We start from the raw sequence: 16,027 nt of genomic DNA on the forward strand, positions 1-16,027 counted from the left end.
AAATGTGGGAGGGCCAGCAGCAAGAACTGCTCTCAGTCCAGAGCTCATTTCTCATGTAGAGTGAGGAACCTCCCTGTTTGAAGACAATTGAGTGATCAACCCAACAGAGACGCAGAGAACTTGGAGATGCCATGCAGGGCCTTAATCCCTTCTCAAGGAAGCCCTGCTCAGCCACACTGCACCAGCTCACCACGTGACAACTAGGCAGGTGCACAGCTCTACAACCACCTGGCCAGCAAGAGATCCCTGCAGGGTGGCTACCCTGGGAGGGACACACAGCTCCATCCAGGATGATGGAAGGGCCAGCCCAACCTGCCCAGGCTTCTCCTAGACCAGCAGGGGAGGGAAGGGAGAGGATCTTCCTCAGGCCTTGAGCTGGTCTCAGCCATGGTTGTCACTAACTGTCCTATGCCACCGTCCCCTGCAGTCACTGCTGGGGGGGGGCATCCCTAGAGACCACTGCCACATCACTAAGGGTACAGGGTACACAGAGGCCCTCTCTCTTGATGGTCACACGAAGGGGTGATGGGCAATCATGACAGAGAAGAGTCGGGATGTCAGTGTCCTTGGGAATGCAGCAGGCAGTCCATTCCTCAGCTTAAACATAGAGCATCACCAAGTTTTTTCCTTTAAAAAGTAGAACACGACTGTGTTTGATCCCACGCATGGTTTCAGCAAGGCACCATTTACTTCACAGGAGCAGCCCGGGCAGAGAGGGCAGTGAGCCACCTGCCTGCTGGGCAGCTGGTGTTGCCTTTGATTCTGTACTTGATGTTGCATTCTGGCACCCATTTATGACGAGGCCAGGCTACTGGTCAAAGTAGCTCACATCTTGGCTGTGGTATGCAGCCTGCGCCCCACCCCTCCATGGTCTGATTCATGCCAAGGTAATGCTCTCCCCTCCTAAATCACCCAGGGCAAGGACAAGGCAATGGGGGACTCCCAAGCCTGCTGGACTGACCCCCATTAGCTGATCTGAAGCTGCTCACCCTGCCATGTTTGTCATAGAAACTCCAGGCCGGGCCTCCCTTCCTCCACCTTACTACTCTCCACTCCTGACCAGTCTAGGCCTCTGCTGCCCCCATCCCCAACTATCATTTCCAGGGATTGTAACACCACCTCCTCCTGCAGTAGCAATGTCTAACCATGCTGTCCCTCAGTGACCTCCCCCAGCGGGGACCTGGGCCCCACTAGATCATTTCCCACAATGGACCTCAGACCATCTCCTACCCTAGCCGCACCCTTTCCTTCCCGGGACTCCCATGAGCCCTGAAAATCCGTGACACTGGACTCACCGCTGCCCACTGCTTGGCCCGGACCTACATCTGCTGTAGCTCCGCTCCTCAGAATACAGGGCGCCCATGAAGGCCCCAATAGAGGTCCCTCCGACCATGTCCACAGGGATGCCACATTCTGCCAGGGCCCTGAGAACGCCCACTTGGGCACAGCCTCTTCACCAGCAGAAACACAGAGAAGTAAGTATTTCCAGGCCAACCGTAGAGCTGTGCCCCTCCATATGACCTACAGTCTGATGCCCATGGCTGCCTGCACGTCCCTTCTCAGTTCCTACACAATGGTGCAAAGATGCTGGCTCAGAGAGGAAATCTCAACATACTTTAAAATTCTTCTATCTGGAGATGCTGAAGAGACTCTGGTCTGAGATGGGGAGGAGGAACATAGCCAGGGAGCACCACTGTGGGGGCTCTTCTACCCATAAACACTTGGGACGCCAACAGGCTGAAAAGGAGAGGTCCTAGAAAATACCTAGAAGGGCAAACTGGACAAGGACTAGCCTCACAGAAACCAGGAATCCAGCTCAGAGTATCTTCAAACCCAGACTGAAGTTACCATCCAGAGCCTCAAATAATTGTTACCATCTTCATGCCAAATGTGTGCTACTGAACCGAAAACTTACCAGTCATTACCAGAAGAAAAGACTGCATGACCCTAAGGCCAGGGGAAGGGGGAGAACAGACAACAAAAGTGGACCCACAGGAAAACCAGACAACAGAGACTCCAGACATAGGAATCCCAAACACAACCGTACTCCAAGTACCCAAGGAGCTGAAAGGTAGAGGCAGACAATCAGTGCTCATCAACAAAGGAATAGGTGAACACGGCACATGTACACATCCGTCGCGTGTACATCAGTCTTCAGTAAAGAAGGAAGATAAAAGGACACATGAGGCTCCTAGAATAGTCCCTACGTGTCCAGCCAGCGTTGGCTGTGTGACATCATGGTGGTGTGACTCTTTCAGAGCTAAGTCATGGCTGGACAAGTAGGGACTGTAAATAGGGGTAGGAGGTAGAACAACAGATGCAGGATGAAGAGGTACATAGACTAACACAAGCCATATATTAAAGGGTTAGGAAGTCAATTAGCTAAGACCAAAAAGGCCACACAATTAGTCCAATAGGAATACTATTTAGAAATGCAGAGAAGCAGCTGACCACAAAAAAAACTGGAAGTGAATATTTCTGGGAAATCTCTAGATTTGGCACTGTGGTTGGGATAGACAGAGGAATGCTTTTTTTTTTTTTTTTTTTTTTTTTTAGTATGCCTTACAGAATCACATGACTTTCAGGTGTACCTTGATTAATATGCTGTTTGCAGCTTAGCACCAGCGGCTCACGCTTGTCATGCGGGCTACTTGGAAGGCTGAGATTAAGAATATGGGTTTGAAGGCAGCCCAAGAAGAAAAGTCCTTCAGACTCTATCACCAAAATGATCAGAAAAAAAAGGCTGAGCCAGGTGCCAGTGGCTCATGCCTGTAATCCTTGCTATTCAGGGAGCTGAGATCTGGATCATGGTTCAAAGTGAGCCTGGGTAGGAAAGCTCATGACACTCTTATCTCCAATAAACTACTCAAAAAGGCCAGAAGTGGCATTGTGGCTCAAGTGGTAGAGTGCTTACCCTTGAGCAAAAGCAGCTCAGAGATGGCTCTCAGGCTGAGTTCAAGCCCCAGGACTGGCAAAAACAAAACAAGATAGAGGTATGGACCAAAGGTGCTGGTGCAGTACAACACAAGATAAGCAAGTAGGAGGCCCTTTGTACAAACCCCAGAACGGGCAAAAATGAACGCACAGAATCTTTAAAAGGCCACTATAATTCAAAATGCAGTAAATCTAGCCCAGATGCCAGGCAAGGGTTTAGATCTAATTGCTCTAATTCCCTGCTCTCTGGATCCACAGAGAGGACGTGAGCCTCTCTCCCTCTAGACCAGTCTTCTAAACACACAAGTGTCATAAGGTACAAGGGGATCCCAACTAAGTGAGTCCGGTGCTATCATTTCATCACCGGGTAGAGTGGGGTGTCAGAGCTGGGAGGCCCTGGCTCTGTACAGCACCCAGCTCCTGCCTACCCCGCCAGGCCCGCCGCAATGCCCACCGCAGTGCCCAGAAGCACAAAGCCCAGGACAGGGCCTTGGCAGGCCAGCTCCTGGGGAGGTGCAGCATCATGCACAGGGTCTCACCCTGTCACATACGCTCCTAGCCTCCATTTCCCTTTAAGTTCAGAAGAGGGGTGGCAAGAGTCAGACAACAACTCAAGGTAGGAACTATTTGGGCAATAAATCCTTTAAACGTGTCTAGTTTGTGAGAATAGATACTCTATACAGCACTCTTAACATAGAAAGAAGCTCACTGGGATCCCACTGGGGACACTGGCAAAAGAAAAGAACAGACGGTTTTCAGAAGAAGAGTCAGCAGTGGCTAACCAGCAAGTCAACGCTTCTAAGCAAAGACGATCTGAGACACATTGTCTTTTATCCAGTTGGCAACAACAAACCCTGGGCATTCTGGGTCTGCCCGCACACATGCACCCGGGGGCTTCAGATGCCAGCCGCACCCCGCCACTCATGGGGACTCTCCTGAAGAGGACAGAGCCCACTGTGCTCTTAGGGTCTCTCCATTTGTGGCCTGCCCCCCCCCGCTCCTGTCACCTGTGGGGTAACCATCGCCTGTACATGCAAGTGGAGCGGCACGCGGCCACAGGGCTCACCTTGTACCCCCTCCTCCAAGAACCAAGGCGATGGCATTGCCCGTCAGCACCTGTGCCAAGCGGGAGAAGTCCAAGTGCCGGTCTGGAGGCCTCTGAAGACACACGCGTACATCTCCACCTGAGAAGAGCCGACAGATGACATGCTTGTGCAGAAACCTAGCCAGCGCCCTATTCGTCCTCATTGACTGGGGGGCCTCTTCGCTCCTCACCGATGGTCCTCTCCAGAACACAGTCCCATGGCACTTGCCCACAGGCAACCTAGGGTCACTGAGGAGAGAGCAAGTTTGCCCGGTGGAAATGCTGAGCTGCTAGACTATGCAAGCCCCTCGGAGGTGTTCCCACAGGGATTACCCTGCCAGGTCCTAGCTAGAGACGCAGTCGCCAAGACACTGTCACTAAGTTGAGGCATGTGAACAGCCCCAGTGACCCCCTCCCCACCTCCCCTCTGGGCTGGTGGGGACCAAGGGCCCTCTCAGGAAGAGGTACCAAGGGTTGTGTCAGCTTCTGCTGGGTGGGGTGAGGGGTGGTCTCTGCTGAAAGTGAAATTTTCAGCTTAGTCCCTGGTTACCTCATGACCCATCAGTCCCATCTTTCTGGATTCACTGGTCCCCAGGCTCCACCAGGATGAACCTCCCCTCATCTGCAGGACACAGGACTCTTCGGGGGCCCAAGAAAACCAAAGTCATGGTCAAGCAAACAGGCTTGTAGAGAGTTCAGAAGCAGCACAGGCAAGCTTCCGAACCAGAGCTCACAGAGCTCCAATGCTGGGCAACAGAAAGAGGGAGATGATTCTGAATGCACAAGCACGAGGTAAGAGATCAGAGGAGGATGCCGTTGGGGCCCAAGCCCACGAGGTCTCGCCAGCTTGGGCAAGCTCCTCCTGGAGAAGACACGGCGTGGGCAGCGGAGGTGCAGGTGGCCAGAGCACCAGTTCTGCGTGTTGAGCCACTCCATGGCGTGGGCTGGCACAGGCCCCTCTTCCTGTGCAGTAGGGTCAGCTGTCTCTGGGCACGCATGGCTGTGTTCTCCAGTGTCCGCTCCAGCTGGGGGGAGCAGGGCCCAGTCAGCTAGCCCAGGTTAGTCTCAGGACTGAGGGCATGGCAGAGCCAAGATCAGCACAGGCCTGCCACCAAGATCTGCATTGGAAACTGTCCTGTTTTCTGGCCCCACACACAACAGAAAGCCTTGGGCGGGTTCAATGAGCAGCTCCCTGGTTTTGTGACCAGCTGGGCCTCTCCGGGGAGAGGTGCTCTGACCACAGTCAGGCTCAGTGAGTGTGAGGACAGGGGACCCCTCTTTCTGTGAGCACACACTACGATCTCTTTCAGGTACTCACCCTCGCAGGAGAGCATCACTCCTGAAGAATAGGAGGATACAGCAGAGACGAGGATTAAACAGGCTGGGCAGAAGCCAAAGATGAGGGCAGAGCAGTGGAACAGAGAGGAGGTGGGAAGCGTAACACATCACACCACAGAGTTGGAGAAGAGAGACAGGCTGAGGAAGCCTAGTACTGGGAAGGGCAGGGATGAAGCCTGTGGCTGTACCTGCAGCCACACACAAAGAAAACTGAGCATGAGCCAGGAAAGCAGCCTGGCACCATCTGGTAAGCGTGAGGGCACATGACTGGGCAGCGGCTCTCGGATACCGGAAGGCACTGTGTACATGTCTTGTTTCTGAACAGTAACCTCGCAGTCCACTGACTGAGAACACATGAGCCAAGGCCTTCTGTGGAGTGCTCACAAATAGGAAACCAAATAGTCTAAAAATGAATGGAGGCTGGGACTGTGGCGCAGTGGTAGAGTGCTCAACTAGCATGCACAAAGCCCTGGGTTCGATTTCTCAGTACTCTATCAACAGAAAAAGCTGGAAGTAGTACTGTGGCTCAAATGGTAGAGTGCTAGCCTTGAGCACAGAGAGGCTCAGGGACAGTGCCCAGGCCCTGAGTTTAATCCCAGGACTGGCAAAAAAAAAAAAAAAAAAAAAAAAAAGACTAGCTAAAATCCACCCTCAGGGCTGGGAAGGTGGCTCAGTGGTAGAGCACTTGCCTAGCATGCATGGGCCCTGGGTTCAATTCCTCAGCAGAAAAAGCTGGAAGTGGCGCTGTGGCTCAAGTGGTAGAGCACTAGTCTTGAGCTGAAGAGCTAAGGGATAGCACCCAGGCCCAGAGATCAGGCCCCACGAACGACAAAAAAAAAAAAAAAAATTACCCATATAAATGGATGGACAAACTCAAAACCATTAGGAAAAAGGAAATTCCAGAATGATATAAAATAAGGCACTATTTCAATAAAATCTTAAACATGGGAGTAGCATTTTATATAATATCTATGATGTTTTAGGGGCTGGGAAGGTGGCTCAGTGGTAAAGTGCTTGTCTTGCATGCATGAGGTCCTGGGTTCGATTCCTCAGCACCACATAAGCAGAAAAAGCTGGAAGTGGCGCTGTGGCTCAAGTGGTAGAGCGCTATCCTTGAGCTGAAGAGCTGAGGGACAGCGCCCAGGATGAGTTCAGGCCCCACGACTGGCAATATATATATATATATATATATATATATATATATATATATATATATATATATATGATGTTTTAACAGGGAGCCACGTGGCACCTGCTGGGTTTGTGCTAGAGCCCGGGAGGCAAACACAGTGAAGTGTGCTACAGTGTCGTGCCTCACAGCCAGCAGGCCCCCTGAGTTCTGGGAATGCTTCGTTGTAAGGACAGAGAAGCAGGACTCTGAGGAGGGAGTGCCCTCACCTCCCTCACGCTGGCTCCTGCTGGCCCAGGCCCACGGTGGGGATGCAGTCAGCCTGCCAGATGCCATGCTGGGTCCACGCGTAAGGGTGCTGGCTGCCTGGTGGCGCACACTTCGGTGGATGTCCTCCTGCTGCCCCAGCCAACGGGATAGCCGGTGCACGTGGATACTGCAAAGCATGGATGTGGCCCTTCACTTCCTTTTTTTTTTTTTAATTTAATTTAATTTATTTTATTTGTGAACATACTGTACAGAGGAGTTACAATTACATGGGCAGGATAATGCGTACATTTCTTACCAAGCATTGCAGCCTCCTCCTTTGTTTACCCTTCACATCCCTTCCCAGCCTCCCCCCTCCCCCCCAATGGCCCTTCACTTTCTGTGGAGGCCCTCAGAGACCCTCAAAGAACACTGGCACCTTTATTAGTATGCCTTCCTCCCACAGAAGCACAAGGGCCTGGGTCTAGGCAGCAGAGCAGAGGCTGTGGCTGAGCCTAGAGGTTAGGACTCAAGAAAAGGTGGAGCGCAGAACTGTCCGTACGACAAGGCTGCAGGCACTGAGGGTTCCTTGCTTGCGTGTGGAGTGGGGCGTGGTCAGACAGCAAACCACTGTGGAGGCACAGAACTATACCTACAGTAAACCAGAGGAGTAAGTGAAGGCTCTCCAGGCTGCTTCTATGTGGGGAAAACCAAGTGCTGGAGGCCAGTGTACCTGTCCAGAACAGCAGAGCCAAAGCACTATCTGATGTTCTCACTGGTCAGTAGCAGGACAGGCCTGAGAACACAACCACAGTTACACAGGTCTGTCCTGAAGACTAGCAAGGGTCCGGAATGCTACTTCTTGTCCTGAGGTTAGCACACTGGAGGGCACTGGTGGCGACCCTCACTGTGCCAGACGGAGGCTGATCTCTCCTGCCCGAGGCCAGTCCCACATCCCACTGTGTGTGTGCAGGTACAAGTACACACTGGTGGCAGAGACGGTATGTGAAATTCCAAGAGCCGTGTGGCTGCCTGCTCCCACTCTGGTTTACCCCCATCTTTTTGCACTGTGTCTCTCAGGTTAGCACACCATTGTCCATATCTGAGCCAGAGTCAGAATCTGAGGAAAGAACACGGCGGTACTCACTCTCATCCACATCGTGGGCCATGCTGCTGGGGAGAAGCAAGCACCCCGACCGCCTCCGGAGCCGTTTCCCTCTTAGGGCCCAAGGTCTAATCATTCCCAACAAGCTTTTCCAAGAGCATGTATGTAACTAATAACTAGCCAGGCCTATAATCCTACTTAGGAGGCTGAGATCTGAAGATCACAGTTCAAAGCCAGCCCAGGCAGAAAAGTCTGTGGGACGCTCATCTCCAAGAAATTACAAAAAACAATTAAAAAAAAAAAAAAAGCTGGAAGTGGAGCTGTGGTTCAAGTGGTGGAGTGCTAGCCTTGAGCCAAAAGAAGTTTAGAAACAGGACCCAGGCCCTAAGTTCAAACACCAAGACTGGCACCAAAACACACACACACACACACACACACACACACACACACACGCACGCATGCACGCATGCACGCACGCACGCACACACACACACACACACACACACACACACACACACACACACACACACACAAAACAAAACCCTGAGCATTAATAAAAGCTGGCTTCTTTTTGAGACCATGTCTTTCTGTGTTGCTCAGACTAGCCTTGAACTCTCAGCTTCCAGTGATTCACCTGCCGCAACCACCAAAAAAATCACTTTACTGCCAGGCACTGGCGGCTCACGCCTATAATCCCCGCTACTCAGGAAGCTGCGATCTACAGATTTTGGTTCAAAGCCAACCCAGGCAGAAAAGTCTGTGAGACTTCTAGCTCCAATGAACCACCAGAAAACGAAGTGTTCAAAGTGGTAGAATGCTAGCCTTGAATAATGAGTTTGGGGACAGTGCTCAGGCCCGAGTTCCAGCAAAGACCAACAAAAACAAACACAAACAGCCGGGCGCCGGTAGCTCATGTCTGTCATCCTAGCTACATAGGAAGCTGAGATCTGAGGACCATGGTTCAAAGCCAGCCCGGGCAGGAAACTCCGTGAAACTTTTTTGTTGTTGTTGTTGGTCATTGGGCTTGAACTCTGGGCTTGGGTGCTGTCCCTCAGCTCTTCAGCTCAAGGTGAGCATTCTACTGCTTGAGCCACAGCGCCACTTGCGGTTTTCTAGTGGTTTATTGGAGATAAGAGTCTCACAGACTTTCCTGCCCAGGCCGGCATTGAACCTCGACCCTCAGATCTCAGCCTCCTGAGTAGCTAGGATTACAGGCGTGAGAACCCCTACCGAGAAACTCTTTTTTTTTTTTTTTTTTTTGTCGGTCCTGGGGCTTGAACTCTGGGCCTGGGCGCTGTCCTTCAGCTCTTCAGCTCAAGGTGAGCGCACTACCACTTGAGCTACAGCGCCACTTCCAGTTTTCTGGTGGTTTATTGGAGATAGGAGTCTCACGGTCTCTCCTGCCCGGGCTGGCTTTGAACCGAGATCCTCAGATCTCAGCCTCCTGAGTAGCTAGGATTAGAGGCGTGAGCCACCAGCGCCCAGCCCCGAGAAACTCTTATCTCCAATAAACCATCACAAGTGGCTTTGTAGCTCAAGTGTTCGAGTGCTAGCCTTGAGCTGAAGAGCAGAGTTCAAGCCCAATGACTGACAAAAACAAACAAACAAACAAAAAAACCAACCCAATTAAGGAAATGTACTACAGATGTTAAAAAATAGCCAAAATACATTTATAGGTGCAAAATAAACATGTAAAAATGATTCACACCATATAAGGAAATATAAATTAAAACAATAAGGGACCATGGCACACCTATTACAATGGCCCAATCCAAATAACTGACCACCAAATGCTGGCTAGACAGAGCAACAAGAAGTCCACCAATGGGATGTGGCCAGGAGGGAACCCTACTGCATTGTTGGTGGGAGTATAAACTTGTTCAACCACTTTGGAAAGCAGTATGAAGGTTCCTTAAAAGACTCCACATAGAGCTCCCTGTGACCCAGCAATCCTACTTTTGGGCATTTACCCAAATGTTTACAAACAAGGCCATACTAAAGCTACCAGCACAGCTATGTTTATCGCAGCCTTGTTTACCATAGCTAAGATATGGAACCAACCCAGATGCCCCTCAGTAGTGATTGGATCAAATGTGGTATATACACACACATATATACACATACACACATACACACACACACACACACACACACATATGAATCTATGCCTCCATCAGAAAGAATGACATTAAGAAATGGAAAGACTTGGAAAAAATTATATTAAGTGAAGTAAGCCAGGCCCAAAGAAACATAGGTCCCATGGTTTCCCTTATTTGCAATAACTAGTATAAATTTAGGACAAGCAGAAAAGGTCAAAAGCCATGTACATATGACCATAAAAGATGATGTTAAGTGAAATGAACCCCAAGATAGGGACATAAATGGTTTTTTCTTGCTTGCTGTTGTTCTTAATGTATTTATAATGTATGGTGTGATTTTTTTTTTTTGTTTCTTTGGTATGTTCCTCTCCCTTGGTATATACAAGATGTAGGTGCCCTACATTTTTCTAATTTGGGGAGGGGAAGGATAAAAACAAAATGTATAAACAGGGATACAGGTTGAACCATTGTAACAATGAGATGTACAAGACACTATGTTGAAAATGAACTTTACAACTTGGGGGGGGGGAGAGAAGGTGTTCAGGTGGGAGGGAAAGGATGGCTGGGGAAAAACAAAGGAGGAGGCATCAATGCTCAATAGGAAATGTACTTATTACCTTACTCATGTAAGTGTAACCTCTGTACAGTATTTTTACAATAAAATATATTTTAAAAAAGAAAAAAGAGTTGGAAGTGGCGCTGTAGCTCAAGTGGTAGAGCGCTAGCCTTGCATGCTCGAGGCCCTGGGTTCGATTCCTCAGCACCACATAAGAAAAAAGCCGGAAGTGGCGCTGTAGCTCAAGTGGTAGAGCGCTGGCCTTGAGCTGAAGAGCTGAGGGACAGTGCCCAGGCCCAGAGTTCAAACCCACGGCCAACAAAAAAAAAAAAAAAGAAAAGAAAAAGAAAAAAGAGTTCCACCAATGGTGTGGACATGGTAATAGCACGGCCACTTGGAAAGACAGTCTGTTGTTGTTGTTTTGTCCGTCATGGAGCTTGAACTCGGCCTGAGCACTGTCCCTGAGCTCTTCAGCTCAAGCCTAGAACTCTACCACTTGAGACTCAGTGACACTTTTGGTTTTCTGGTGGTTCATTGGAGAGTCTCACGGACATTCCTGCCTGGGCTGGCTCTGAACCAAGATCCTCAGATCTCAGCCTCCAGAGAAGCTAGGATTACTGGCTTTTTTGTTCTTAAATTTGAAATGTTAACAGCTGTCAGAAATGTGCTTCTTCCTGCTGGACAGACAGCCCTTGGTTCAACATAGGATGTAGGGCTCCCTGTGCCTATCCAGGGAGGGGACTCATCCTCACTCTACTGTACAAGCTACTGACCCCAAACAACAGTACCTTCCTCCAGGAAGCCAACCCACTCTCTGACCATCCCTGAAATACTAGCCCCCACCCCAGAAGGCTGGCACTGTCCCCAGAAGTCTTAAAACCCAGACAGGGTCTACTGGTTCTGTGCTAAGGGCCAACGATCATGTTTTGAAGAGGGGTACAGCTGAAGGACCCACTAGCAGCTCCTGAGCACCCTCCACCCCCGGAAGCATCCGGGGCAGCTGGCACGTCAAATGCTTCCACACCAAGGTGCCTAAGCAGACCTGACAACCTGAGGATCCCTCTGGGTGCAGGATCTTGGAGCAAAGCCCTCTTCCACCCACAGGTCTGTCCCAGCACGGAGGGCAGCTCTCACTATGGGGCTTCTTAAACACTTCAGGGCTCCATGTTACCGGGCATGAGATACCATAGGCTTCCCAATGGGCGTGCTGGAGTTCCAAGGCTAAGGCAGTGAGAGGCGCATCCTCAGACACGGGCATCGCTGCCACCGTGGACAGGTTGCTGGCTGGGTTTCCTCAGTCCTGTTTGCTGCCCAGGGTGTGAAGGCCAAGCTGGCGACCTGCAGTACAAGGCCAAGCATCCGCCTGAAAGGCTGGACCGCAGCCAGGACCGCCTCGGGTTTTTCCAGATGACATGTGGCACCAATAGGTGAGAGCAAGGTCTGCTCTTGGTCTCACGGTGGCCCGTCATGCCCCGGCCTCCTCCTGACGGACAATCCTGGTCCACCTAACGGAAAATCACCACAGGTTCCACACCAGGGCTGGATGCTCCCAGCACTGGCCCCAGAAGTAAACTAGTCTTGACCCTAAGGAGCTTGAAGATTCAGAGACATTGGAATTTTGTAATTTAGAAAATATTCTTCCAGGCTGGAAGGTGGCTCAGTGGTAGGGTGCTTGCCTAGCATGAATGAAGCCCTGGATTCCATTCCTCAGTGCCACATAAACAAAAAAGGCCAGAAGTGGCGCTGTTGCTCAAGTGGTAGAGTGCTAGCCTTGAGCAAAAGAAGCTCAGGGACAGTGCCCAGGCCCTGAGTTCAAGCCCAGGACTGGGAAGGAAGGAAGGAAGGAAGGAAGGTAGGAAGGAAGGAAGGAAGGTAGGAAGGAAAGGAAGGAAGGAAGGAAGGAAGGAAGGAAGGAAGGAAGGAAGGAAGGAAGGAAGGAAGGAAGGGAGAGAACAAGTCCTCTAGCTCAAACCCCAGTATTATAAAAAAACAAAAACAACATTCTGAGTTCAAATCCCAATATTTTTCCTACAAAAAGGAAGCAAGTGAGGGAGTGGAAGGAAGGAAGGAAGTTAAGGGTGGGAGGGAGGGCTGGAGTGAGAGTGGAAGGGAGGAAAGAGAGGGAGGGGAGGGAGGGGAGGGAGGGGAGGGAGAGAAGGAGGGAGGGGAGGGAAGGGAAGGAGGGAGGGAGGGGAGGGAAGGGAAGGAGGGAGGGAGGGGAGGGAAGGGAGGGAAGGAGGGAGGGAGGGAAAGGAAAGAAGGAGGGAGGGGAGGGAGAGAAGGAGGGAGGGAGGGAGGGAGGGAGAGGAGGGAGGGAGGGAGGGAGGGAAGGGAGGGAGGCAGGCAGGCAGGCAGGCCGGCCAAAGCAGACACAGGAGAACCACCGCCCCAGACCCAACAGTAGGTCTGAAGCTTTTCCTCCCTGCTATTGCCCTCCCTCCCTCCTTGGCCCCTTCCTCTTCCTCCTCCTACTTTTGCTTCTCTTTCTCCTCACCCCAATATACTCTTGCTCTTCATGCACTAGATCCTCCTTAGGAAATCCTCTTCCCTTCATCTTCCTCAGCAATCTCTGATGTTAGAAGCCTCCGTTTAGGTAGAACCAAAGGGATGGGAGCTTTACTGCTTATTTACATAGCTTTTTCTCAGTCTCTCAGCAGGGCACTTGTGAAGTTCTGGCTCTTGCCCAAAGAAAGGTGGAGAAAACACATCTCTCCTGGCTGTTACAAGCTACGGGAGATGCAGGATGTGGCCAGGTTTCAGAAGTGAAGGCAGGCACCTACCTGGCTCAGGGCCTGCAGACACCAGGTAAGACCTGCTTTGCTTCACAAAACAAGACCCCCTTCCTAAGGTTCTCCATGGAGATGGGCAAGCTGCGAGCAAGCATCAGCAAACACCCAGCTGCCACCTACCTCTTCAGTTATCTGCCCTGCCCCAACCAGTAGAAGTAGAAGGTAAAGAAAGGAGTTCTCAGATCTGCTTGTGCTAACCTGGCCCCAGTAGGAACTACCCAGAATCCCTTCTATGGCCCTGAGAACTGGAGATGGCACAGAACATCAGGCAGTTTCCAGGACGGTTCTGGGAAGCACATGGCCTCGACCAGTGAGTGACGAGGACGTGAGCTAAACATACAAGCACAACGGCAGCTTACTAAGCGATGAAAATGGGAGCATAATACCCCAAATACTGAGACAGGATCCAAATTTTCAGGTGTACTGAAAGCAGGCAAAGAGGAAAGTCAACAGACAAAATGACATGTCGTAGATGTCAAAATTATTTGAAAATAAAAACCACCCCCCCAAAAAAGAAGCTACTATCATAGACACCCCAGAAACAAATATAGTGACTCCAAATCCCCCCAAACATGAAGAGCCAAAATACAATAACTGGAATAGAAAGCTTTGCAGGGTATGCATAGAGTCCCACACCCGCCGATCCCCACACTCACAGTCTGAGGCAGGACGAGGCGCGTGTGAGGCCGGTCTGCAGCACAGGAGGAAGTCTGGCCAGTCTGACTACACAGTAAGACTTGGCTCCCAAGCACACTAGCAAAAACCTCCCTGTATAGGCCTAATATCAGAATTAGGGTGATGGAGGAAAGAGAAAGTGATATGAAGACTTATCAGAGAAACTATTCTATCTGAACATTAGAGAGAGAAAGTAAGAATGAAAGAATAGTTCCCTGGATACCTTCATTCTAGAAGAAAAAGAATACAAGGTTAAAAACATGTAAGCTGGGTGCTGGAGGCTCACACGTGTAATCCTGGCTATTGAGGCTGAGCTCTGAGGATGATGTTCAAAGCCAGTCCAGTCAGAAAAGCCCCCATGAAACACATTTCTCCAATGAACCACTGAAAAACCAGAAGTGGGACTCTGGCTCAAATTGGTAAGGCGCTAGCCTTGAGCAAAAGAGCTCAGGAGCCCCATGACCACCACCACCACCACCAAAAAAGAACCCTGCCCTGCCCTCCCGTAGGATGATCCAGACAGACCACAAATAAGTTAGTAAAAAAGAATTGTAGGAAAAGAAGTAGGGTATGAGAGCTGGGAGCCCTGTGGTAGATGGGGGAGGAGGGGAACTGCACTGAAAATGGGTGCAGGATGTGTGGAGGGTGCTCCAGGCAGGGAGCACAGAGGCAGGAGAGAGAGGAGTGCGTGGTGTACATGGTGTACACAGAACATTTAATTCATTATGGAACAAACAGGAGGGAGGCCAGGTGCTGGTGGCTCATGCCTGTCATCCTAGCTACTCAGGAGGCTGAGATCTGAGGATCGCAGTTCAAAGGCAGCCTGGGCAGGAAAGTCCGTAAGACTCTTATCTCCAATTAACCACCAGAAAAACTGGAAGTGGTGCTGTGGCTCAAAATGGTAGAATACTAGTCCTGAGCAAATGAGCTCAGGAACAGCTCCCAGGCCCCAAGTTCAAGCCCCATGACTGACAAAAAAAAAAAGGAGGGAAGCATATTGCATTGCATTTCAGACACAGCAAAGCTTCCTTCCGGACTCCTGCAATGAGATATATCTTGGCAAAATTCTCTTGGCACTGCCAAAATCATAGCACTGTTCACAGTTTCCCTGGTAAGAGCTCTGGGGCCCTTCTGAAGGCCAGACGGTCCAGCACTTTGTGTCACCACAAAAGGTCTTCCCATTCTGAGCTGTCTCCTCCCTCTTGGGCCCAGCAGGGATCTGGTTTGGGATCTGGTTTGGGACCTGGTTTGGGACGGGCGTTCCACGGTAAGCAGCTGGAGCAAGCAGGAGAGGCAAAACACCACCGGCTGGAGTGAGCGCAGAGCTCCAAGGCACCCGCAGCAGATCCCTGCTGGAGGCTGCAAGGATCCTCTCAGCCAAGAGATGAATCAAGCGAGTCACCACCGTGGTGCAGAGAAAGAAACCCAAGCCACACGTTTCACTTATTGATTATTATTGTTATTGTCACTATATAGTTGTAGGAAGAAGTTACAATTCCATAGGTAGGTTATGAGTACAATGCTTCCTGATCACTCTCCCCATTTTCTCCCTCCATCCCTACCCTCAAGTTACATAGCTCATATTTTACATAATGTGCATTAAATGCTATGACTGCATTTGCTCACCCTTCCTCCCTCCATTCCTCTTCCCCCATTACCCTCCCCTCAAAACATGTTTCCACATCCTGGTATTTGTTTTGTTTTTGTGTTGGTCCTGGGGCTTATAATCAGAGCCAGGGCACTGTCCCTCAGCTCAAAGCTAGCATTCTACCATTTGACTCATAGCTCCACTTCTAGCTTTTTGTTGGTTAATTGGAGACAAGAGTCTCAGGGAGCTGGGTGCCTGTGGTTCACAACTGTAATCCTAGCTGCTCAGGAGGTTGAGATCTGAGGATCACGGTTCAAAGCCAGCCCTGGCAGGAAAGTCCGTGAGACTCTATTTTTTTTTTTGGGGGGGGGGTCCGGTTGTGGGGCCTGAACTCTGGGCCTGGGCACTGTCCCTCAGCTCTTCAGCTCAAGGCTAGCGCTCTACCACTTGAGCCACAGCGCCACTTCCAGCTTTTTTTTTTCTT

At 50.6% G+C, this 16,027-nt stretch overlaps 1 protein-coding gene across 1 annotated transcript in view; it reads right to left on the reverse strand.

The window, feature by feature from the left end:
• Positions 1-16,027, reverse strand: part of Pnpla7 (patatin like phospholipase domain containing 7) — a 62,347-nt gene that overhangs the window by 3,637 nt on the left and 42,683 nt on the right. The window contains 12 exon segments of the mRNA XM_070005250.1: positions 1,296-1,318; positions 1,321-1,451; positions 4,001-4,112; positions 4,852-4,983; positions 4,986-5,067; positions 6,766-6,833; positions 6,836-6,921; positions 7,465-7,527; positions 9,459-9,475; positions 11,696-11,829; positions 15,292-15,318; positions 15,321-15,365. Of these exon segments, the coding sequence (XP_069861351.1) occupies positions 1,296-1,318; positions 1,321-1,451; positions 4,001-4,112; positions 4,852-4,983; positions 4,986-5,067; positions 6,766-6,833; positions 6,836-6,921; positions 7,465-7,527; positions 9,459-9,475; positions 11,696-11,829; positions 15,292-15,318; positions 15,321-15,365 (920 nt within the window).

Source organism: Dipodomys merriami, unplaced genomic scaffold, assembly GCF_024711535.1.
Source record: "Dipodomys merriami isolate MVZ:Mamm:240054 unplaced genomic scaffold, mDipMer1.0.p SCAF_11, whole genome shotgun sequence".
Lineage (NCBI taxonomy): Eukaryota > Metazoa > Chordata > Mammalia > Rodentia > Heteromyidae > Dipodomys > Dipodomys merriami.